This window comes from Stegodyphus dumicola, chromosome 4 (genome assembly GCF_044657685.1).
Source record: "Stegodyphus dumicola isolate Sdum_Otavi_A_Nest chromosome 4, ASM4465768v1".
In the NCBI taxonomy this organism is placed as follows: domain Eukaryota; kingdom Metazoa; phylum Arthropoda; class Arachnida; order Araneae; family Eresidae; genus Stegodyphus; species Stegodyphus dumicola.
Genome location: NC_140771.1, coordinates 15,660,839 through 15,688,650, shown reverse-complemented (window position 1 = coordinate 15,688,650; position 27,812 = coordinate 15,660,839). Strand labels below are relative to the sequence as shown.

Below are 27,812 nucleotides of genomic sequence, written 5' to 3'. Positions count from 1 at the left end.
TTTCAGTAAAAAATACTATTTTACTGAATCATCCCTGATCACGGAAAACAAACAAAGCACTCCATCCACTTCAATACAATGACGAAGAATTTAGGTTTTCATGCAGAAAAAAGTATATATTTATTACATTTTAGCAAGACATAAAGAAGATTAATAATTAATTGCTACAGAAACACAAATTGCATAGTATTCTATAGTTATTTTTCATATCTGTATTCCACGTTACCATGTCGTTTGCTGAATTTTTATTTTAAACAAAGTCATTTAACTTAAAGTGCGAACAAAAAAGATTAAGTCAATCCTTGAAAAATTTCGATATATCTTTTAAATGAAAGAGTTCCAGCATTTCGCTAAAACATCGATGGATAGGCTAATCATATATAGAAAGTACGGCTAATTAAATATAATATTTATAAAGATGTTTCCTGAGATACGTTTATTATTTTTCTGGTTCTAAGGATAAAAAGTTTAAGAAACACTATTATGTATCCTCGTTTAACTTGTGACAAAACTTCAGTCGAAAGAAACAATGACCGTGATTACAAAAGAAAGGAAATTCCGGGCAGCTTATCGGTATTTCACGTTAAAATGACTTGTTTTGACATAAATATCGATCGACAGTACCGAATTAGTTCTATTTCAGAAATAATGAGCTTTGTATCTTACCATCTGCGTGCTTTGACCTAATTTATATATCCAGACCCAATCTTTACCATGCGACAACTAGACGCTCGATACCTTTTTATGAAGGTTAAATCATTTATAGGTTTTTACACATCATAACAGGAATCGACATCAATGATAGTTAAAGGGATATTTTCCCCGTTTCAACTGTTTGCATTAAACAAAAAGTTATTTAGTACTCTAAATCAGGCACTACTGTGCTTAATACTTTATAAAAGTATGTGGATTCTAAATCATTATAATTCTGAGGATAAACTTCTGTTGGACTGTATCGAATTACTAAATTTAGGTAATACACATAAGGGCTACCTGTCTAAACTACGACCCAGAGTTTTGATCGACAGCTGCCCAATATATGGAGTATAAGTCTCATAATCCGGTACTCATCTGTTATCGGGACCGTATTTAGAAACGTATGCATGTATGTATTCATGTATAAATGTGTATAAGAACGTACATGCATATGTATGTATATGTATATATACACACATATATATGCATACACAAATACATACACATGTGCATACATACACACATTTCTAAATCCGATCCTGATAACAGAAGAGTACCTATAATCCTCTCCTCAGCCTCCCGAAAGGACTTTCGAATCGACAGATTTCAAGTGCCATCATTCCGCGAAACACTACAAACAAACGTCCATGTTTTGTTTGGAATTTCAATCCAAGCACAAAACATACGCAGTTAGCTTCGACTAATCGCCATATCATCGTGACGGCTACGTATAATTCCCAATCTGGCAATTATTAGATAAAATGTTATATAAACCCTGATTATCAAAACTAAACTGCATTTTTGCAATTGAAGATCAGAAATGACCAAAATAGAAGTTATTAGAAAAAATTATATTTAACCTTAAAGGTAGCGTGTTCATATGTCGAAACATGACTACTTCAAGATATCAAGTATTCGCAAAAGAAAGTACTGTTCTGTTATCGAGACCGTATTCAGAAGTGTATAATATACATTTGTATATATTTGTATATGTATACACACACATACATCCGTGCTTACATATATACATGCATACATGAGCACATACACCCGTACATACATGCATACATGAACACATACATCCGTACATACATGCATACATGAACACATACATCCGTACATACATGCATACACGAGCACATACATCCGTACATACATGCATACATGAACACATACATCCGTACATACATGCATACATGAACACATACATCCGAACATACATGCATACATGAACACATACATCCGTACATACATGCATATATATATACATTTCTGGATCCGTCCTGATAACAGAACAGTACCCAAAAGAATTACAAAAAGTAAATTTATAAAATCATAAAAGCATATAAATCAAGGAGGAAAAAATTCTTAAAATTTTAAAGAAACAAATCTTTAATGCTAAAAAAAAAAGGTGCTTGAAATGAATCGGTCTCTCAAAAACGTTTAAAACTGAAAACAAGCAGGCACTAATTTTATGCGTATATGTAATTTTACCTATTTAACATAAATATATTCATTTTTGGATTTAAGCCGTTTGTAACATTTAAATGGCTCTAAATTTTAGCAAAAACTTATCATCTTGCTTGAAATTCTAAAGGCAGTGTTGTAAACAAAATGCAGTTGGTACTTATCTAAATGTAAAGGAAATTAAATATTTCTTTAAAAAAAAACTGCAAAATTATTTTTGATCCTGAAATCCAGCCCTATAATAAAAAACATTTCCGTAAGTGGATTCACAATATTTCACCTCGAACAGAATTCAGCAAAAAGATTATTTTCGCATGGTTCATCTGGACTACAATTTCTGAAATCGTAGTTTTCAAAAGATTTCTCAGTTGTAAAATCATTATCAATCGATTATTGATTTTCAAACATTAAAACACATAGTTACGTAAAAAATGCGTGATGAAAATCAAACGAAATGAAATATTACATAAATACACACAGCTCAATACAAAAATTTTAAAACTAGTACATTATTTCTTAATAATTATGTCAAAGATGAAACATGCAGAATAATATATTAATAGTTTAGCTCCCTGTTTTTGTTTGGTAGTAATAGAAGTAGTCGTAGTGGATTGTTTGGCATATAAGCTAAAAGGTTATAAAGCGCATTTTGTTAAGCACACGAAGCTATAAAATTGCAACTTACTGTAGAAAGCACTTTAACAAACTGGTTGCAATTGGAATCTGTTTGTAACACCTAACTCCGCTTTTTCAGCTGTCTTAGCGATGACTGATCGTACAGTTACAACAGTTTATAAGCAGCCACGTCGATACGTTTAGAGAATGTGATTCACATTACACAACCAACTGCTCAAACAGAAGGCAGCATATCTATAGACCTTAAGATTTGTGTTCATGTGCTTCTTACGATTCTTGAATGACTTGTCTTACAAGGATTAATTTTAGCATCTCAAATAACATAGTTTTTATTATGATTGAATTATAAAACTATGATTCTGAATCACGTTCTTCAATCTGCAAAGTTATCCAGCTCGCTTTCAAGTAGATGATGCCAAAAAAAATGCAAAGAATGATACTACAAAATAATAATTTCAATTTAATGGCACTGACTTTGTAACTGAAAGAATTTCCGATAAAAAAATAAACTAATGTTAAGACAAATATGTATAATTTTAGGTACAATAAAGAATCTTAAATAATTGCAATTTCTTTCGATCGCGTAGAAATAATTAATTTTTATTCAGTTTTATTATATTTTAATAAGAAAAAAAATTCTGAAGAACTTAAATTATTTTAGTAACTTCTCAGCCAAGTAATTGCGTTGCCAATCATTATCACTTCAAAAGAAATTTTGGGCTAATCTTTGGAATATGGTAACAGGTAGTTTGGCGACATTTTGCAGGCGATAAAGGTTACTACCTAGGACTTTGGGAATAATGTGAGAAGTACTCAGTTCCAATTACGCATTATTTTGTGTGAGGGAAATGAGAGATCATGAGATATGTCATGTGACATTAATGGACGAATTACAATTCTTTAATCGGAAAAGGGGGTAAAATTTGGAAAAATATTTGTAGTACTATATTATTTTGTATTAAGTTTCATTATGTGTTGTGTGAAAGAGTGTTGATTAATTTTTGGATTGCATGGTGTTATCTTAAGTGAATTCTAAATTTTTAATGCATTTATCTGATAATTCAAAAGAATTGGTTGAATGGTGTATGAGTGTAGGATTAATTGCGGATAAGTATGAATGTCCAACATGTGGGAATGAAATGAGATTGTGTGAAAGGAAGGATATTACAGATAAGTTTGAATGGCGGTGCAAGAAATCTGGTGAAAATGGACATTTTGTGAAACGGAGTGTAAGGAAGGGTACGTGGTTTGCTGAAAGTCGTTTGAGTATGGGGGAAATTTTATTAATTACTTATTAGTGGGTGAATAGAATGCCATTGACTACTGGATTATTTAATCTATAAGAAAAGTTTATCCGCCACGTAATCAAGATTCTGAAGAAGATTAAGTTAGTATTTTTAATTATTTGAGGATATTATTTTTATGCATTGTTCTAAATGTAAGGAGTAAATAAAGTAATATATTATTGGAAAATTGTTATTAGCAATGATTTAGTTTAAAGTAATTAGGATTGTAAGCTAATTTTTATTAATTTAATGTATGTGCTTATTTATATTTTAAGTAGTGTTTTCTAATTTAATTATATTTTAATTAAATGATAGTTATTTTGTGAATTTTATGTTTGAAGCAATTTGGTATACGTTTCAGTGGAAGTAAACGTGCATGGAAATAATTTAAATATTTGACACTAAGTATTTGTAACCATTTTTAATGTTTGCAGTATAAATTCGTTGGTGACGTTTATAATATAATAGATAATTTACAGGTAAAAGTTTTTGGATATTTTATTTATTTTATACGTGGAAATGTTCATCCTTGGAAAGGGTATATACTTTTTCGCTATCAGGTAATTTCATATATGTGCTTTTTAAAGATTCACAAAATTTTCCTGCATTTTCGTGCAAATTTTTGTAATTTATGAGAAAATAGCAGTGTAGATGAATAAAGTTAAGAGTGTGTGCAATGCCATTTTTGTGCAATTCTGGGATGTTTTTTTAAGTAAAAATAAGTCGACGTGTACATGGTTTATGTGTATATGCGATTCTGAAAAACGCGGCAAGGAGTTTGCGATTCTGCACTTTTTCCCAATTTGGCAGTTAATATTTGTCATGATTAAGCAGTTTTGTTCCATAAAATTTCTAGGATAAGTGTAATTCGGATAGCAGGTTATTGGAAAAAGTGTTCAGTAAGTAAAAAGAAAAGAAACATGTCTTTACTTCGTGAAGACAAAATGGCGGCGGAAAAAAAAAATAGAGGGTTGCTGTAGCAGAGTTGGTCTTACTTCCTACTTCCATGAGTATACACGTTTTGCTCCGCGATTCAAACCTGGACCCGAGCAGCATGTGGAATTAACCTCCATTAACCACTGTGCCACAGCTAACAAAGCAAAGACTGAATACTTTCGTGTATAGCAGCCTCTTTTGTGAAAAGAAAAAAATGCTTTAAAATGTTGACAGCCCAGCCAAATCACTTTAACGTAAAGTAAGAATTTCAGTTAGTGGCACTAGGATAAAGGTCTACAGATGCTAATTGTCGCACTCACTTTTCCGAGTGGCAACAGTCTCGCGCATTGGAGATAAAAAAATCTGCTTTATTTCGAAAAGTGTTGCCACTGCTCGCTTTCAAATCGTAGAGTTTGTTAATAAAAAATTTGTTGTTGTTATAAAAATATTGTTAATAAAAAAATTAAAATAGAATTTCCAAACATTAAATATATTAGGATTACATTATAACGTTGAAGAAATCACGCTATTACATGTGACGTCCCTGCACGTTGAAAATTTGTCGTTAATGTCAGCATTTTAAATAAATAGCTGCTGTTGTAAACTTTGTCGTTTCGGGTTAGGATAATTGATACGATATGTTATTACCACGTGAATTCTTTTCTTGATATTGAGAAAAAGTTGTTATATTATAAAATTTAAATCATGACGTCATACATATTAACCTGAAACGTGAAAAGTTTTTGCTTCCTGGTTTGGCAACGAAAAAATTATTTACGAATTGGATGTTGCTTGGAAAGAATGAAATGACATAATTTATATTAAAATGTTTTTATACATTTTCTTTTCAGGTGTACAGAGAACAAACATATAAATTTTGCTTTTGCCGCAGCGCGCTAGTATTACCTTATTTTCTGCGCCTTTAAACTTGCAGCTTTTAACAAATGCTAAGACCTGAGTGTTTATTTCGAATTTCACAGCCATTCTGCAAGTCCTTCGAGAGTTACTGATTACGGAAAACAGCAAGCATATAAGCAGCAGGCAAAAGAAGAAAAGAAGCAATTTATCAAAGAGCATATCTATTAAGAAAATGCAACTGAAACGGAATTACTAAAAAGGCTGAAGTTTAGCTACCGGAACGAATGCATTCTTTACTTCTTGTCTTAACAGTTTATCTTTTTCTTTCTTTTCTCAAACTAACTGACGAAGAAATTACTTGGTTTCAAAAAAGCAAAAGATAACATATATGTCAGTGATTACAACTAATTCTATTTACTCATCTACTGATAAAATGAAGTAGTAATCCTTCAGCGATAGTTAGATAAAATTAATGAAAGACAAGCAATCTAAAATCAGCAAGTCCAAATCTTAGGCTCATTCGATTTCCCTGGAATTCTTTTGGGAATTACCGGATAGTTCTGCCCAACAAAAGAATGTCTTACAGGCACCAGTGGCGTAGCGAGAGGGGGGCAAGAGGGTGAATGATGCCCAGGGCGCCGCCTCCAGAGGGGCGCTAAATGGTCTCCAAACAATATTTTCCGGAAAATTTCAGTTTTTATTTTGATCGATTTCTGGAAATTATATTTAAAATTAATTATTATTGTAATCTAATTAATTATTTATTTTCTGGATGTATAGCTTTCGCGTTTTGTTTTAAAACGGTAACACGACCTTGTTCCGAATTTCTCAAACATATCCAGTTTCCAAAAATCGATTCCATAGTCTGGAAACGACATTTTGGGAAACTTTCCGCTAGAATGGATTGTGTTTGACTCTCCTGTAAACGACTGATGGCCTTCCTGGCTACCGATCTTCTTGAGATATCGTATATTCACTGCTCCAAAGCATTCAAAGCGTGTCAATTGTTTTAATCTCCTTCTACAAAAGGAATGCTGCAGGTCGCTCCTTACTCCTTATCTAAAACGCACAGTTTTCATCGTCACAGACTAAATTTGCATATTCCCAACTTCGTAAACGTTATAATTTTTCTTTATAATCTGATAATCTCTTCTTTTTCCCTTTGTTAAAAAGGTTGTTGATTATATGGTTATTTCATACCGAACTCACAATATCCCCTAATTGGTTTGAGCTGTGAATGTGACTGCAAAATGTTACTCCGCAGTAGAAAAGAAATTGAATCTAAAACTCTATTACAGATCTACGGAAAAAATGTTTTTCCAAACCTAAGAGACGCATTTCAAATATTCCTTACTATTTCATTATCAAATTCTATCCATGAACATTCGTTCATAAAATTAAAATAAATTTTGACATATTTATAATCAACGATGGGACAAGATCCCAATAAGTCATCTAGCATTTTTAAATGTGAAAAGAGAAAAATTTGAAATGATCGACTATGATGAAGTAATTGCTAAATTTGCTTCATCCAATGTCAAGAAAAGGGTATACATAGTAATTAATTGTATTAATGTATTATATTATCATGAATAAATATATCTACTTATTAATATGTAAAATAGATAATACTTTTTTAACTAATTCTAGATCATCGTATGTCTGATTTTTCCACCGACACAGATACATTTCCGAATCCAATGCGAGTGTTGTTAGGTAGTGACTGTTCTTAATGCATTTTAGAGTATTTTATGGCGGATTCAGCATTTTATGATTATTTGCATTACTTTCTTATTATGATTATATTCAATACATAATATTACTGTGTTTTTTTGGGGGAGGGGGGCGCTAAAAAAGGCATTTTGCCCCGGGCGCCAGTTATGCTCGCTATGCCACTGACAGGCACCTCTCTTTTTGCCAACAGGGAATGTTCTATCAAGTGAGGTTTTCTCAATTTCAAATTCGCATTCTTAGGTCATGAATTTCTGAGGCCAATGAAGCGTGAAACTTAAGCTATCATCTGGGCATCAGTTTCATTTATATCTTCATCGACTACTTTAGAGAATCATAAGCATTTAGCCTGTAAATACAAATGATAGTTACACGAAAAAAACATTTTGCAAATAATAATAATAATAATAATAATAATAATAATAATAATAATAATAATGCGGACACCACATGACTTTGTTCGACCTATTAAATTGTACACATTTTTGCAGCATTTCGTTTAAACTTATTTCCTCGAATTATTCTAACTGAATTAACCGATCTCTCGAGGCAAGTTGAAAATGACATCAAAAACAGCAAATTTTGAAATTAAATACCCCGGTCTTAACGAGTATAAAAATTTCTCAAATGTTAGTATAGGAATCGGGACAGCGCATTAAAAGTTAGATTTCGTTATTTGTCTAAAATTAATTTATACATATATATATATATATATATGATAGGGCCAATTTTCTGCACTTAAGCTTGTTTCTTCGAATTATTTAAAGTTAATTAATCAATCCCTCAAGGCAAGCTGAAAAGGACATGAAAAATTGCAAATTTTGAAATTATCAGTTTCGTTATTTAAAATACTTCTTTAACTGCAAGTATATGAGTACGACCAATGACTGCGAAAATAAAGGCCGGATATATATACATGTTTGTACTGCCGACTGCAATAAAAAATAAGATGCATAACTAGATGTTATAGCAGTCCTATATACAAAATTTCAGTCAGTTCTACGACTAATATTTTTTGTGTTATCCGAGATACATTCATACATACGTACAAATGTCACGAAGAAATCCCTTTCGAATTCATTTTTAATCCCTTTAACACAGGTGTTCTCAACCGGTGGTACGCAAGAGAAAAATAGGTTGCACTCAAAGAAGCAAAGCAATTTTAATTGAATTCAAAAATTTAAACCCCAATATCCTGATTTGAGTTTTTTCTCTAACACTCGTAAATTATGCGATCTGAGCTTTGTTCAAGAGTGGTGGTGGTGGTAGTAGTACTTTGTAGTGGTGGTACGAAAGGTTTTCAATTTTTGTTTAGATGGTAGGCATTAGTTAAAAGGTTGAGAACCGCTGCCTTTAACAAATTGTTTTAGAAAAAAAAAAAAAAAAAAAAGTCTATACATATATAGACATCACGCAAGAAAATTGTCCGAATGAGTCTGGGATCGGTAAAATGAATTTTTCTGTTGAAATATGATCCCCAAATTTTTTCGCGATTGCAGTACTTCCTTGTATCCAAAGTAATAAAGTAATAAATCCAAAGTAATTAATTTTATCCTAGTAATAAATTTAAAAAAATAGATTGCAGTTACACATAATTTCCTTTATGACATTTAAATGAGGAACAGAAAAGAAGAAAGAAAAGGAAATTTATTTTAAAGCTTATAAAAAGAATTCTTTCCCGCTGTCTTATGCGTGTATTTATGCGCAGAAATAAGTAATTTTTAATTAAGCCTAACCACAGATTAAGCAAAGGACAATGCTCTGAAATATGCCAGTTAACTCAGATAACTGGGGCTTTAGTGTAGTAATCACCGAATTCAGAGCCAAATTTCTTAACGGTGTAATATTGTGTTCGATATCTGAGCAAACATTTTTATAAATAAACAATGGAGCTACTACTCTACGTTCAGTCAGCCAAAAATCATTTTTGTCGGTTGTTGAAACAGTGCCATGCGTGCGTAAATTCCCACACACTTTTCCCCAGCAGTCTCTTGCTATTAGTTTAATGTACGTTGTAGCAAAACAATAGGAGGTAGTTCCGTCTAGTCGGCGCCATAAAACTTTGCCCCAAGGCTGAACAATTTTTTGTATGTACATCACAGATCATAATTCCAACGTTAGACATTACTATCTACTCATTACGGATGGTTATCAGTAATGGGAAGAGTATATCACTTAAAAAATGATTTGGAAAATAACGAGTTTTTGTCACCGTTCCATCAAAGGAAGCCGAAAGCGAAGCAGCTTAAATTTGTTACCACTGGATCAGCTTTCCTTCTAAAGTGAAACAAAGTTGCTTCTGGCGTAAATAACTTCAAACTAAGCGCTTATAGAACAACGTCACTATTTGTTTTTTATTATGCTAAGAGAGCTCATACTCCTTAAACCCCTTATGATCTTCGAATATGTGACCACTGCAAGACTTGGGATACTTTATTGATTTTAAAAGCAATTACTTCCAACTTTTTACAGCTGACTACATAATATAGCTGCTTTGGGAACTAGTAACCATAAAGTTTGTGTTGCCATAAATATTTTTGTAATTTAATCCGCTTTTTGACAAAATTTTTCGTTATGTTTCCATCTTCTGCGCATGGTACTTTAAAAATGGCTAATGGTACACACTTGAAATTGGATGGAATTCTTTATACGGGCACTATTTTCTAACTGAACCGAAAATCTGATGAATATTTTAATATTAAAAAATTTTATGCACGAAAACAGTTTTTTTAATAAAATACATTTTATAAACTCAACTCAAAATAAAAATTTAACATGAAATTCTTAGAATTTGTCGTTCACAGTGGTTTCCAAATGTTATAAAAGCTATCTATTAAATACGGAATTAAATTGTGCAACAGAATGTTTGAAACTGTGCGCGCAAGGTGGAAAAATGACGGAAAATTTTGTCATAAAGCGGATTAAATTATAAAAATATTTGTGGCAACACAAACGTTCTGATTACTATTTCAGAAGGCAGCTATATTATGTAGTCAGCTGAAAAAAATTATAAGTAATTGCTTTTAAAATAAATAAGTTATCCCAATTCTTGCAACAGTCACATATTCGAAGATCTTATAGGTTTTAAGGTATATGAGTCCTCTTAAATATATACGCTTACAACGGCTTTTTACTTCTTTGTACGAAGTAAAGGAAGTATGGTAATCGCGAAAATCTTCGGGTATCATATTTCAACGAAAATAGCCATTTTGTCCGCTCTCGAATCAATTTGAATGAATCTTTTGAGTGACATCTGTAAGTACGGACAGAATAAAGGACTTTTTTTTTTTTTTTTTTTCCAAAACGGATTGTAAAATGGATTTAAAATGGATTCAGAAGTGACCTTTTTGTGATTTCTGTACATGGATCTCGCATAACTTAGAACGTTGAAATTTGGTACATGGGACTGTAATAACACGTAGTTATGCATGTCCCTTTTTCGTTGAATAACAATTTATGGAAAAAAGCTTCCAGAAGCCGGAAACCAAGAATCCGGAGCAACTTTCTGAGGCCATAGAAATAATTTTAACCGCATAAATATGAGCGTTTGTGAAGCATCGGTGATTCACACGACTACAAACAATACAAAACCTGTGAACCACATTCGATGCATACGGCTCCGAAAAGCAAGACCGCTGTGAATCATCGGTGATGCACATGGCATTAAGGTGTTAGAGTTTATTCCATTAGTCTTGAAATAATCTGTAGATATATGAAGTCATTTTCTGAACATCTGCAACTAAATATATCTGCATAAAATATTGTTACAAAATGTACAGGCGCGGTAAGATGGCTTCCCCGCAAAGCAGTTTTAGAGTTGCCATAAAATAGCAAAAAAGGCTGGGTTGCAACATTTGGCGAGAAATCGCCCATTTGGCAATATACCATGCACGGATGAGAACCTTCTGGAACGAATTCTTACCGATTTAGCCCAGTATGTTCCCGAACACAAGCCGAAAGCTATATAAACTCTGTTGGTCCGCAGTCAGTTAGTGTGTGTGCCTCGTCTAGCGAGCTGATAGTCAGTCATTGAGCGAGTGTCTCGAAGTCTAGCGCCAAGTTGGTCGTCGAGTGCATCGAGAGAGTCTTTTAGTGCATCGTCGAGTTTTGTCTTAGACTGTGCTGAGTCGAGAGATATACGTACTCTTGTGTATCGTCGAGTGCATCGCTTGGAGAGTCTGGAGAGTACGTGGAGTTCCGAGAACGACCAAACAGAGTCGGAAGCTGTACTCTGGTGCTTTGTAGTGAAGCTATCTCCACCGTTATTGCCTGACAGTATGAAGGCTGTGTAGCTGATTGTTCCAGCGTGTTTATAATAGGTTTTTGGACGACTGTAAAAAGTGTTATTGGAGCTGTCCTGATTAATATTGGCTAAATAAAGTGTGTTTCGATACTTCATCAAGTGTCGTCGTTATTTACTCCAAATCTACGAGCCCCGTACGAATGCGAAGATAGAAAATGACGCAACAACTGGTGTCAGAAGAGAAAAACGCAATAATATACTGATATTACTCATTTCCATGATAAAATATGTATTCACATTAAAGAATAAAGCGCTGAAAAAAATTTAGAAATATTACAGATGATCGATTTCGGACTGGGATTCGCAGTTGATTTTCTTCATCTTTCGATTTAGCTGGATTTCGTCAAGCGAAATTCAGTTAAAGAGAATTTTACTGTAAAATGTAAGAAACTTTAAAAATAATGCGGAGATCTATTTCCATTTCAATGACAGTTGATGGCACGCATTGCTATTCAAATGGTAGTTCTTTTTCTAGATTTCTGATATGTATTTGCAATTATGAACAGAGATACTCTAATAACTTATTGTGATTTTTAAAAATAGAGATATTGACTGAATACCTTAGAAAGGTACTATTTTTGGGTACAACATTCTCATAAAGAAGCTGGTAATCCAAAAAACACAGCTGATAAAACTGGGGGGATGTATTTTTTTTTAATTTGTAAAGCATGCAACCAGAAACATTGGCGTTTCGCCAGGTAAGTGTCATTTAGCAGTTGACCGCTGTTTACCCTTGGACATTTTCAGCTCTTTTGTTATAGCAAAATCTAAATAGATCACTGCTCCACAAAAACACATAATACGCTTTTTTTTTTTTTTTTTTTTTTTTTTAGCTAGATGCTGATTTTTTTTTAGCTGAATGAAGAGTCAAACTGAGAACTGTGAGATTCAATGAAGCATGAAAGTAAAAGCAGCGTAAAATGCACAATATCTTTCGATGGCTATTGAAATTTTTCTTCAGAACACTACCTTTTTCTTTTTTATATGATATAAATGCGTTCTTCGTGAATATTGATTTCAAGAAGAGTTCGAACGCGTCATTAGCATTTTAGTAAACTGGTGTAAAAACTAAAAAGACCGTCTGGATGATATATCAATTCTAACTGAGAGTAAAAGTCTGTAAATTCTAATAAAACAGAAATATTTCATAAATTATTACGATATATATTGTAAAATTCGATGACATGTAAATATTTTCAACTTTCATTATTAATTTAAATCCTGCGGTTTGCATCTAATCAAAAATAATACGAATAAAATCGTCGTAAACAAACTACCATTGTTGTTGCGTTGTGATTAATCTCGTTTCTTTGATATCAAAGCAAGCCTACGAAATTAATCGTGGCAAGGGGGCTCGTTGACAAGAAGAACGTTGGCAACAGTATGATTTTGCTCAGTTCCGCCCCCACGTTTTGAAGGTAAACAGCCCAAGGGAAAAGGGTCCGAGGGTTTCCCACCCCTGTTGCCTGCCACTAAGTTCTCGAGAGAACTTTCGGCTCGTCGTATATTTAGTGTGCCCCATGCTGCAAAGACACCATACATTTACAAAATCCATGCCTTCACCAGGATTCGAGCCCGGGCTCCTCGGTACGGCAGTCAGAGTCACGCCGGTTTGGCGGCACAAGATATCATGATTAACTCTGCCACTTCAATATTTTAATACTATTCAAAACATTTATATGATTTTCATCTCTCACACACAAAAACTAGAGACTCCGTTGCTTTTCAATCGATTTACTGTACGAGTAGAATAATAACTTCATTTTTACTCCTGTTGGTTTAAAGGAAAAGATAAATTAATAATATAAATATATACTCCAATATCGTAATGTCAGACAGTCGTTAAATACTTTGAGGAAAAGTACCACAAAAATAAAAAAAAATACAGGTAAATAAACAAATTAATTAGTTTAAAATTTAAAACATCATAATTATTTTAAATAGTTCTGCACCATTTACATAACATAAAATATTAGAAACAGCTTTTATTAATCAAACCTTTCAAATTTCATAAAAATTATCAGCTATGTATCAGTGTATGTATGTTTCTTGCACTGTGAAAAAACAACAGTACCTAGACTCATCAAATTCTGAATGACGTAGCCCACCACTCGAATATAGACATCTGGAAGAATAGATTTGGAATATTACCTATTTCATATTTTGTACAACTTCAATGAATTTTTTATTAAGAAACACAACAATTTCAAAGCGAGCAATGGCAACACTGTACGAAAAAAAAATTATCTCTAGCGTGCAAGACTGTCTATTGGAAATTCTAAAGCTAGGCTGTTTTCAAATTATATAGTGATATTGCTGTTGAATTGAATTACATTGTTTAAGTGCGAAGAACATGATATTTAGTAAATAAAGGTAACACACAAAACGTTAAAAAACGCGATTTGGGGGTAATATAAAATGAGATTTTTTTTTTTTTTTTTTTTTTTTTTTTTTTTTAATTATTAGCCCTAATAGCAAGAAAGGCTATTAATCTCGTAAGGGCATTTTGCATCGAATCACTTTTCAGATTGCTGCCACCAAATATTATCGTTCTACATGAGTTATGTATGTTTCTCGCACTGTGAAAAAACAACGGCACCTAGAGTCGTCATCAAATTTTGAATAACATAGTCCTCCACCTGAACATGGACACCTAGAAGCCCGAATTTGGAATTTGTTTTATTGTCTGTCATATTTTGTAAACTTTTAATGAATTTTTGATCAAAGAAACTCAACAGTTTCAAAACGTGCAGTTGCAACACTGTAAGAAGTAAAACATTTTTTTTCTCCAGCGCGCGAAACTGTTTATCGGAAATTCTAAAAATATGCTGTTTTAAAATATTTTTAGCACAATGTGCCATTAGCCCAAATGCTCCAAATCGTGTATGTTTGAGTAAATGAGAAAAACCCCTGTTTAGGCGTAATGTAAAATCTGAAGACTTTCAGACTTTATTATTATTATTATTATTAATTTATTAATTATTATTATTAATTTAATTTGCAAAAGATAAGTTCATAATTTCGAGCTTTCACAAATAGCAATCCCGTAATGTGAAGTATGATTATAATTTTAGCAGCCAGTTTAAAGACACGACTTTTTAACGCCATCAAAAGAATAAACAATAGTTCTTCATTTTTAATTTTTCACAAAGAGCTTTTTTCAAATTTTTCCAACTCTATATCATTTTTAAAAATCTCATCTATTTTAAAGAGAAAAAAAAAAATCTGAAATGTTTCAGATTTTAAATTACGTCCAAAGAGGCGTTTTTTAACATTTTGTGTGTTACCTTTCTTTATTAAATATCATGTTCCTCGCACTTAAACCATAAGATCCAGTGCAACAGCAATATCGCAAAATAGTTTTAAAACGAGCATATCTTTAGAATTTCCGATACAGAGACTCACGCGCTGGAGATAAAAATGTTTTTTTCTGCACAACGTTGCCATTGCTCGCTTTGAAATCCTTGAGTTTGTTAATCAAAAATTCGTCAAAGTTTTAAAAAATAGGAAATCGATCCTAAAACAAATTTCAAATTTCAAATTTGGTCTTCCACATGCTCATATTCGTTGGAGGATTACGTTATTCAAAATTCGATGACTCTATGTACCGTTATTTTATGACAATACGAGAAATATACATACATTTATGCAGATTTTTCATTATTTAATTTCTTCAAATATAATGCAGGACTCTAACATTTTGTGGCAACAGTTTGAAAAGTGAACCGACATTTATGAGTCCGACGCAAAATGCCAAAACGAAACTAATAGTCCTTCGGGATTCAAATCCCTTTGGACTAATTATAATTATTTTTATGGCTAATGCATGCAAATAACAGAGAAAATTAAATTTTGTTATACCTGCATAGTACATTTATAACATTTTTAATCTTTGTATTAATTTCAATACACGATTAAAGCTCTTATAACGTAAGGAAAAGCTTTACAATCAAGCTCTTGAAAAAAGGGAAGAAATCATATCTCTATTACTGCTAAAGTAAAATACAATCTGCAGACATATACTTCCCTCCCTCCCCCTCTTCCAATTTATACGGGTAGCCTTTTTGGTTATGTAGCTGGCGAATGAGAGTACCGCTATCGATTTTAAAAAGACCTTGAAGTTCGCCTTCACTGCAGTGCATAAACGCGCATACACCGTGAAATTGGTGATGAATATATGGAGAAATATGAGGACCGCCTACACTTCTGCGAAGTTATTACCATACAGATTTACGCCAATAGTCTTAAAATTAATTACTACGTTATCTCATGGCAATTATAACTGTCGCGTGAAATAAGTATGTTCCATATTTCAAAGGGTAAATCTCTCTGTCACATTTATTAATCCCATTTTTAAAAGGAAGCTTTTTCAGGTTATTTATATTTGATGTTTAAGAATTTATAAATAAATGAAAAGTCATAAATACATATATGAAATACTAAAAATTTCATTTATATCACAGTGAAATCCTGGTTATCCGCCTAGCTCGAATGGCCCACGGAACATCCTTTCTCTCAGGAAAGAAAAAGAAAATCTTGATGTTTATACTTCAGTTTTTGAAAGAAATTCACGAATTTTGGCACGGTCGTTGTCACTTAAGTCTGAAACGGATCGAATTTTAAATTTCATTCACACTATAAGGAGACATGTTATAAGGTATTTCTCCCGCTTTCCTAGCGTGCTTTCGTGGTGCAGTGGTACTGCACGCTGGGCCGGTATTCCAGAGGCCCGTGGTTCGATTCCCAGCGAAGGCGGTTGCTAATTTTTCATCTCTCCGGCTTCCAAAAATATACCTAATGTCTCTACAAAGTGACATATCGACTGGCGAAATGAAACTATTTCGAGACAAAAGTTATTAGGGTATAACTTTTCTCAGAATAAACATATACTCTAGATTCGTTTTTTCATTTAAAATAGACAGAGCGCAGATTATATAAAACACATAAAATATAAATTAAAAGCATAATATTTTTTAAAAACCTGTTGTTTAATTTCTTTTGCCTTTGACGAATCTTTTGTGACAGTGTGCTACTTTGGTACACTTTTCTTAAAAAAAAATACTGCATCAAACTCTTTCAGATGTTGCAAGATGGTTAAAAACATGTCATTTAAGAATAACAAGCAGTAGTTTACATTTTACTCGACAAGAAAAAAAAAATATTAAAAATAAATTAGTAAAATGTTTTGAAAATCATACAAAAAATCTGATATGTACACCACATGACTTCCTTGTACGGAATATTAAATTACACGCATTTTTCTTGCATTTCATTTAAATTTATTGGATTGAAATAAATCTACTTCGCCGAATAAATGCATTCTTTAAAATTCACTCTAGTATTTGTTTACCATAGCGACACTCTGGTGCTAGATTCACTTAACAGTATTATATTTCGTTCATATTATAACTCATAATGCATAAAACTTATATCATTTAAAGAATAGAATTATCTAATCGTTACCACATGTTCTATTCAAATATTATAATAAAGCTAGAACGATGTATAAAAGAAATTAAGGAAACAAAACAAAAAAGAAACAGTTTTTCACAGACGATTGAGTATTTCTCATTCAATTTATTCAGTTCTCACTTCGCGAGAAGGCAAAAATACATAAAATCTCTAAATATCTATATTAAAAATTACGAAGTAAATCTGAAACACTTATTTCCTCGAAAAAATTCCAGAAAGGATTAAGCATGATTAAATTGGCAATAATAAATGAAGGCGTTATCTTTGTTGTTGCGAAACTAAGTTTCTCTAGATTGGCAACAAATCCACTAGTCTGCTGTTTCAAATGTAAACAATCAATGGCCGCCATCAGAAAAAAGGCTTAGCGGCACTTAAAAAACTTTAAAATTACTGATAATTCTAAAAATATTGCACACAGATTTACTAAAGGCATAAAATCCTTAACCGGAAGATAAAACAACATAATGCAATCATTTTTAAAGCAAAAAATGTACAATTTACAAACATATAAGAGTAAAGAAATTGAGATCACTGAGCCGGGTAAAAGAGTGGATATATATATAAATATATTTATATACGTTTGGTGCGGCCGATTGCAACCAAAATACGAGGTGCACATCTACATGTTATAGCAGTCCTATATACAAAATTTCAACGTTCTGAGGAAAAATTTTCTTCAGAATTAATTTTAAAGCAGTTTTATAATTTTTTTGGAGGAAACGAGTCTTTTATTCTGTCCTTACGTTCAGATATCACACAAAAACATCGTTAAATTGCATTCGATAGCGGTCAAAATGGATATTTTCTTTGAAATATGCTGCCTGAAACTTTTCGCGTTTACAATACTTCCTTTTTACTTCGTACAAGGAAATAAAAATGGTATTAAATTTTTAATATGTCGAAGACTAATGATTAGAAATTTTATATCCTGCATATTTTCAAATAAATAGTTAAGGTAAACAGTTATGGAAAATTGAATGTCTGAACAGTTGAACAGTTTTCAAGAAAAGTGTACCGAAAGTATATATATATATATATATATATATATAAAAAACATTTTGAGAAAAACTATTTAAACACTAATAATTTATAAAAAAATCATTTTAATATTTTTCTGCACCATAATCATTTTCAAATGACATTTCTGCCTCTAGTTGTTTTTGCTTTATTAATTTATGTTTCTTTCTGGCCATTTTAGAAAGCTTTTGGCAAGCGCGATGGGCCTCACGAATTCTATTCACGAATCTATTTTCGCAAAGACTTTATAAAATCCTGGTTGTATTCCTAATAAATCTATTACTTTATTGCGGCTTTCTACACCATCATTGAAACATATTTATCGCATCCAATAAAACTAATTTTAATGTGATGACACTCACAAAATGTCCGCATACAATGATTAAAACTTTCATTCGCATTTTGAGTTCTAGTTTTTTGTTAGAGAGACTTCTAAGCACACTTTTAACAGCTAATAAAACAGGTTTCGGCAAAGGATGTTTATGAACATACTTTTTACCAGCTAATATGGCTTTATTGTTGCCACACCAAACAGCTGTCTCTTCTAAACTGGTGGCTTGCTAATGCTTGTTTACATTTTATAATAAAAGATTTCGGTCTTTTAAATTTCGAAACATGCATCAATTATATACTTTTGGAATCATCTCAGGCTACTTTATTTTTTAGACTAAAATTTAATATTTTTATGTCATATGTCCCCTTAAAAAAGAAAGAGAGGGGAAAATATGCTCTCTTAGTATCTATCATAAAGGGCTGGGTTAGTTAATTTGGCAAAGCACACTAAGGCTACCGTTGAAGGGGAGGAATGCTTTGTGGAGAATGTTTTGAGGGAAATTGGCTTGTGTACACGTTAAACATATGAAAAACCACGAAAACGGCTAAGGAGCGAGCGAGTTCGCCTGGTGTCCAATCCAGGTCAGAACTACCAGTGTTCAGCAATTTTACCGCTCGGCCGCTGATGGAGATCATAAGGGAGAAAGGTTTTTACTAATAAAACTATGTAATGTTTAATTTGTCATTGGATCTAATATAAAATTGTAAGGATTATGTTAATTTTATTAACAGTTAAATTTTGAGTTAAAGTTCCTTTACTATCGATTCTTAACTTCAACTTATCACTTCGGGCCAGAACGCAGTTTTAAAATCACAGCTGAATACATAATGAGAGAGAGCGGTATTTAACCGCGAAATTCTTCGGTCTTAGTGAGAGAGATACCAGGTATTTTGGCTGCACGCGTCCGCCTTTTTAGGGTGATCTCTCGTAAGCTCTTATTATGCTCGGCCGTACTTTAGGCTCTTGATAGCTTCGCAGTCTATTAACGTTAAGGGGCCAACTCTGTTAGAACCTTGATAGCTTCGGGTACATATCTTTAGTTAAGATTAGTTTAGTTTAATTCTTAGTTTCTTAAGTTCAAGCCCAAGTGTCGGCCTTATTGTACACTCCAAGACGGAGTTTTGTTAAACTTTAGTTGGAATAATAAAGGGTTAGTTTACCCTTCTATCTTGTTGTTTCCTGTCACACGAACTCAAGCTATTATTCGCTTATCAGTTCTTAAGATTCTTCACATCCAACAGTAACTTAAAATTACAAAGTGAGAAACTCTACAAAATCATTTCGCATGACTCTCAGAGAAAAAAACATGATTTATCTTTGTTCTGTATTTTCGGTAAGATAAGATACAAATTGTACGATTTCAGACCAAAATGTTCCATATCCAATCAACTCAAGAGAAAGCAGCAGAAGCGTGAAAAGAAGGTCAATGAAGGTGAAAAAGCAAAGATGAGGCATAGGGAAGGCAATGGAATGTCAATACTTTGCCACTTTTAACAGTTTCGAATTTTGTTCTAATTAACTTTAGCATATAAAATGCAAAACAAATATATAAAAATCTGCTGGTTGAAGTTAAAGGATTTCAAACAGAAACCACATATTTTTAGCATCATTTGTGTTCACATTCTACACCAGTCTGAACAATAGTTGTGCAATACACTGACGGCATACCAAAGCCAGGTTTTTCAGTCCCTCAAGGTTAGAAAGGTAAATATACTTTAAAACATTTATGTCTTTCATTTTCCATGAATTTTAATCCTTACCTATATACATGAATAATTAGCAAGTTAAAAGAATATGGAGTTAAGAATAAAAAAATACAAATGTTCTCATGTTAAAAAAGAAGACAAATAAAAAAATTAGTACTGTTAATAACTTTTAACTATAAACTATCATGTCAGCGATATAGACACAGTCAAAGAGCCTATTATTGAAGTACCTTAAATTATTAAGCTCCCTTCATCTTAAGAGAAAATATCCATTGAAATTTATAAATAAAGAGGTGATCTTCCTCCTTGCCTCAGATTTGCAAAATTTATACAATAAGCACTAATAGTTCTTATATAATTGAAAATGATCGGATATACGTGACATGCAGCTAAACAAAATCTGGAAAAACGGCAAAAGATTAATGGGACTTAAAATATCTCACTTTAAATTAGATTTACTGCCATTTGACTTGCAAAATTTTTTGCAATCTTATCGATTTGCAAAAATTTGTTAAGTGCCATACTCTATATTAAATGAAGTGCTGAAAAGTTATTGGAAGAAATTACAAGATTGCTGTGAAACGATACAACAGAACAGAAAAAGAAGCATGATAAAATATGGGTACTTTTTGAGTGAACAAAAAAATGTGAATTTAGTTTTATAGAAAAACTAAAATTGTTTCAAAAGAATCTTAAAGAGACTTCTCACTTTCAGTTTGCTCCGCGAAGGTGAGGGAACTTTATCAGATAACACTGCATATACCAAGTCAATAAAATGTTGAGTTTTGGTAGGCAATACTTTTGTCACTTGAAAAACGTCAATCTATATCTGATTCACTGCATAAAAAATTAATAGAAAAACAGCATCAATCTAAGAATGAAATGCAAATTTCGCTATATCTAGAAATATCATAACGTGAAATAGAAATAAATTTGCATTTCTGAAGAATGCAATTATTATGGAAGAATCAATGATTCCGATATGATTAGAAGTTGCATGAAAATTCAATCAAAAACTCAGTTAATGTCAGATATGAAATTTACTGTAATGAAAATTTCTATTATGTTAGTTAAGGTGAAAGTTTAAAATTACCAGTTATTTAAAAAATTTAGCAAGACATTTGAAAGACCTTAACTTATGCACAGGGATAATTTTTCAACTTACTGAAAGTGGACTTTAAAAACCTTTTAAAAAAGCTTCCTTAACTCATTCCTCCAATTTAATATTGAAGCTTCTACGATCAGAATCAGTGTTGTCGACGCGTAAATTATATTATTCTTTCATTAAATTCTTATTCTTAAATATTTAAAATGAAACCGCAGAAGAAAAATAGATAAGAACCAATAAACAACAGCTTTACCAGTTTTTCAACAATATTTTATGATATATAATTCAAAAATACTAAAATTTGAATCTAGGTGAAGTAAATGAAAATGAACTAATATAGCTGTAATTATTACAACTTCGGAAGAGAAATTCTCTGATTGGTCAGAAGTAGTACGTAATTCCTTCGATAATATATTACAAATATGGTACTAAAACACAAACCTCAGAGAGAAAATGAAATCTTCCAGAAACAGGCAACGTCCGATTTAAATGATTTAAAAAGATGTCAGATTTTATAAACAATAAAGATAACAAGGAAAAAAAGTAGGGACAAGGTTTAATTTAGTGATCTCGAGAGATGATTGAGACCACAATTAGCATAATAAAACAGGTCGACAGAATAAAGAACGATGCGGATCGAATATCAATTGATGCGATCAGACTGCGGAACACGTGCTGCAGGGGCAAAACAAAATCGAACAGACAGCATGACTTACCCTGAAAGGTTGTTGCACCCACCCCCGTCTCAAGTTCCACGGCAGACGACAGCATAGTGCTACCGACATATCTCCTCAAGATTCACAGCATATCCTTTACCTTGATACGTAATAAGTGTCCACAGCGCGAACGCTCACACCCGCATGCATTTGAGTTGTTTGGTTGCCGCAGCGAGGTAATACAATAAATGCGCAAACCGGCGACCAGCCAGACGCCAGCTTCTTCTGTCCGGCCTCCTTTAACGATATGCTAGCGTAAAAATAGAAGCCAAAACAGCGGCGTTCGACATCAGCCCTCCATTTCGCCCCCCGATTTCCCCTTCAAGTTTTCACGTCAGAAAATTTATTTTTTTCACTGTTCTGTGAGGCACGTCTGACTCAAAGAGACGACTCTTTATTTTTATGCGGTTTGTTATTTAGGCGATCGGTCTCGCAAATCATCTCAAGGACTGCGAACTGGGGAAGCCGCTTCGCCTTGAGATCATTCCTGAGTTGTATATAATCTGTTATTCCTATGAATTAAATGAATTCATAAATTATTATTAATGACAATTAATTATTATGCCTCAGTATAAAATTATTAAAGAAAAAAATTTTTTTTGTTCATAATTAAATGTTTGTTCTTAAGCTTAAGTTATGTTAAAAAAATTATCAGTTAATACATCGCAAATATTGCCCAAAATAAAATGAAAAACAATGTTTGTATTTTGTTTCGCCCAGTTTGTTACACTGATAAGGAATTTGCTGTTACAGTTCGAAACATAAAGATCTTACACCGCAAGGACTAGCAACAACTCACATAACTCCCTATCTGCCAAACCACTTGGAATGGTTAAAGCAATGTAGCATATAGCACAAAGAATTGAAAGATAACACTGTAGACATTTCTTATGTTAAAAAACTGTTCATGAAAACATACCGATAACTGAATAACAACAGTTGAAAAGGAAGAACACAATATTAAACATGAAAGTAATATACGCACTTCGAAAAACAACATTTGAAGTCAAAAGAAAATAGTAAAAGTGGAAAAAAAAAAAAACTGATCAGTAATTCTTTTTAAGACAGAGAAACATTTTATTATATTAAGATAGCTTATTATCTTAATATCAAATTCGCGAAACTTTGTTACAAAATCAGCCGTATTACATACATTACATATTACATTACCGTATTACATACACTCTCACAATAAGTCCCATTGGTGAAAACTTAATTTTTCAGTTTATGACATTATTTAATGCAAATAATGTTGTATAATCCAGACAATTTGCCTGCACTATGACGAGGTTCATCTTTTCCTCTCCGCGCTACGAAACAAAATAATATGTATATATAATTTATTTACTAAATAATATTGATTAATTGATTATATTATCTCCTAAGTTTAATTAAAGTAGAATTATCTTAAAAGAGTGAATCCATACTAGTAAGTTATATTTTGAAAGATGTTTTGAAGTAACTTGCAAGTAATATATATATATATATATATACACTAAAGAATATTGATTATATTATCTCCTAAGATTAATTTTAGTAGAATTATCTTAAAAGAGTAAATCTATACTTAGTAAGTTCAATTTCGAAAAATGTTTTAAAGTAACTTGAATGTAAGTTGTTAAAAATGTTTAACGGGGACTTGAATTAAATCATAAATAACAAAATTTCAATTGTAAAAAGAAATAAATTAAAAGCAAGTAATTAATTAAATGCAAGTAATCATTGCCATTGATTGGAAATTAGCGCGCGCTGGAGATTAAAAAAAAAATTTTCTTACAGTGTTGCCATTGCTCGCTTTGAAATCATTGAGTTTGTTAATCAAAAATTCGTTAAAGTTTTACAAAATAAAATATGAAATCGATAATAAAACAAATTTCAAATTCCAAATTTGGGCTTCCAGATGCCCATATTCGGGTGAAGGATTACGTCATTCAAAATTTGATAGCTCTAGGTACCGCTTTACAGCACAATGCGAGAAACATACATACATTTATGCCGATTCTTCATTATTTAATTCTTTTAAATATAACACAGGGCTCTAATATTTAGTGGCAACAATTTGAAAAGTGATACACCATTTATAGAGATTTGACGCAAAATGCCAAAACGAAATTAATAGCCCTTCTGGGCTAAAGCAGCCCTTTGGGCTAATAATAAAAACAAATAAATAAAAAGATTGGTTGAAAATATTATAAAAGTCTTATGCAAAAATAATTCCAAATAAGCAGGCACCATTCATGTTAAATAATACTAAGACAGAAAATATTCTGCATATTTCTCATATCAAATTAGCAGATTAAATGTATATGCATTTTTCAAAGAAACTAAGGAAGACTGCCTCGGGGGGGGACCCAAAGAGCAGCAAAATATGAATTTAGAATTATAGTTGTTTAATTAGTATAATTAATAGTATTAGTTTAATAAGGTATTTTCTCCTTCCTTCCAGCGTACCTTCGTGGTGTAATGGTAGCACACTCGGTGCGTATTCGAGGGTTCAGGTTCGAGTTCCGGCGAAGGCATCACTCATTTTTCACATTTTCTGCTCCCCCTCCCCCGAAAAAAAACTAATGACTCTACAAGTGAAAAAATAATTTATTAATTAAAAGCCTATTTTTCTTTCGAATACTTTGGATTTTGGTACATGATATCATGTTTTCCCCCTTCACTATAAATGGTGGTTACGTATAATTAATTAATTTGGAATTAAATCAGAAACTTATGGGTTGCAATTATACTGCAGCCAAGTATTTTAATTCATTCATTAAGAAATAAATTAAAGCTTTTGAGAGTGAGTGAGTTCTCTTCCATTGATACTGAACTTGGTCGAGAGACATACAGTTTTAAGTGCAAGGGTATATAGCAATCTCTGCTATTCGCATTCATAAAAGCATTCGGCGTTATTGTTTCGGCGAAAGAACATATTGATTCGGATAGCCCATGATAATTATTTTGAGGGCTTCAAAGGTACAAATAAAGGCATATAAATACTATTAAGGCATATGTACTCTTTTTTGCTTTGTAATGCTTTAGAGCAACTCTGCTATTAAACTGCTTGATGAGTTGTCTATGAAAAACCAGCTTCCGGAAAAAAAAAAAAAAAAAAAAAAAAAAAAAGCTTTTATAATTCATTATTTGTACATACAATGCATCGAGATCATTTGTTTTTATTGTAAAACACACATTATTTATCTCTAATGAATTAAATAAAGAATAAGCTTAATCAGATTATTCTGCTATTTAAGTAACATATGGCGTAATATATATGTTAATTAATTGCAATAATGCTTCAAATATTCGTAAAAATTATCAGTTGAATGTTGGCCCATTCTTGCCGCTAGATGGCGGGCGTCCTTTCTTTTTTTTATTTTGCTTTTTCTCTGTTGAGATCTGGCAATGCTAAAGAGTTCTTTCCCCCCTTCCTTGTACGAAGTAAAAAGGAAGTATTGTAATCGCGAAAAGTTTCAGGCAGCATATTTCAACGAAAATATCCATTTTGACCGCTATCGAATGCAATTTAACGATGTTTTTGCGTGATATCTGTACGTAAGGACAGAATAAAATACTCTTTTCCTTCAAAAAAATTATAAAACTGCTTTAAAATTAATTCTGAAGAGAATTTTTCGTGGCGTCTGTACAAACGTATGTACGTACGTGCGTACGTACGTATCTCGCATAACTCAAAAACGAGTAGCCTCAGAACGTTGAAATTTTGTATATAGGACTGCTATAACATGTAGATGTGCACCTCGTATTTTGGTTGCAATCGGCCGCACCAAACGTATATAAATATATTTATATATATATCCACTCTATTACCCGGCTCAGTGATCTCAGTTTCTTTACTCTTATATGTTTGTAAATTGTACATTTTTTGCTTTAAAAATGATTGAATTATGTTGTTTTTATCTTCCGGTTAAGGATTTTATGCCTTTGGTAAATCTGTGTGCAATATTTTTAGAATTATCAGCAATTTTAAAGTTGTTTAATTGTCGCTAAGCCTGTTTTTAATGGCGGCCATTTGAAACAGGAGACTAGTGGATTTGTTGCCAATCTAGAGAAACTTAGCTTCGCAACAACAAAGATAACGCATTCATTTATTATTGCCAATTAAATCATGCTTAATTCTTTCTGGAATTTTGTCGAGGAAATAAGCGTTTGAGATTTACTTCGTAATTTTTAATATAGATATTTTGAGTTTTTATGTATTTTTGCCTTCTCGCGATGTGAGAACTGAATTAATTAAGTGAGAAATACTCAATCGTCTGTGAAAAACTGTTTCTTTTTTGTTTTGTTTGCTTAATTTCTTTTATACATAGTTCTAGCTTTATTATAGTATTTGAATAGAACATGTGGCAACGATTAGATAATTCTTTAAATGATATACATTTTGTGCATTCTGAGTTATAATATTAATGAAATATAATACTGTTAAGTAAACCTAGCGCCAGAGTGTCGCTATGGTAAACAAAGTGAACTTTAAAGAATGCATTTATTCTGTTGTGGTTTATGCGCTGTCGGCGAAGTAGGTTTAATTCAATCTAATAAGTTTAAATGAAATGCAAGAAAAAATGCGTATAATTTAATATTCCGTACAAGGAAGTCATGTGGTGTACATATCAGATTTTTTACTTCCTTGTATGAAGTAAGGAAGTACTATAATCGCGAAAAATTTCGGGTATTATATTTCAACCAAACATATCCATTTTAACCACTCCCGTATCGATTTAAATGGTTCTTTTGCGTGTTAAATGTAGGAATAAAGAATAAAAGACTTAGTCTTTCCATTTTAGAATTCGTTTTCATTTTAGAAAATAATTTCCTTTTAAGATAAAACTATTAAACGTTAACTCGCTTGCCTTGAAAGTTAAATTTTCCTTAAAAATGAAACAACACAGCGTTGTAAAAAGAAACCTACTAAAGAGAATATTTTTTAATGTGAATTTAAGATGAACAGTTAAAATTCAGAAGAAAGAAAAGTCTTGTCAGTAGCTTTTTCAGTAGGCCTTATATCATACTTATTCTCAGTATATCAATATTTCTATTTTTATTTATTTACTTACATAATTAATATTTTAAAATTGTTATTATTATATTTTATACTCTTTTTAGTCCAATAACATTATTCATAATAATTACAGCCAACATTCAAAATGATTCCTAATTTTCATATTTTCAACACTATTGCTCAAAATTATTTTAATTCTCAAATTAATGACTTAAATTCTCAAAATTAATGACAGAAATTTCCACAATATTTTTAAATTACAAGAGTTATCATAATAAATTTCATAATCTTTCCTTTGGAAGTTATTAAAATTGTAAGAAATTATGGTATTCACTCCGTTGGCTTATATTAACACATCCGGTTACTGTTAGATCCATGGTTCGATTTCTGGTGGGTGCACAGTTGATTTTTTGTATTTCCTGTTCTAATAAACCTATATTATCTATAAGGTTAGTTAATTTATGCAATACGAATTCTGGAAAGTAAATTTTTACAGCATAAAATTTTAACTTGCTATTGTTTTTCTTTTGCCAAGTTTCTG

At 31.9% G+C, this 27,812-nt stretch overlaps 1 protein-coding gene across 2 annotated transcripts in view; it reads right to left on the bottom strand.

Annotated features, from left to right (window-relative positions):
• Positions 1-27,812, bottom strand: part of LOC118187991 (uncharacterized) — a 275,888-nt gene that overhangs the window by 223,643 nt on the left and 24,433 nt on the right. The window contains exon 1 of one of the 2 annotated variants that reach the window (XM_085814593.1): positions 22,267-22,459. The exons of the other annotated variant lie outside the window; for it this stretch is intronic. Within the exon in view, the coding sequence (XP_085670719.1) occupies positions 22,267-22,335 (69 nt within the window). The 5' untranslated portion in view covers positions 22,336-22,459. Of the gene's footprint in view, positions 1-22,266; positions 22,460-27,812 lie in introns of those variants that run through there. 2 annotated transcript variants of the gene reach the window in all.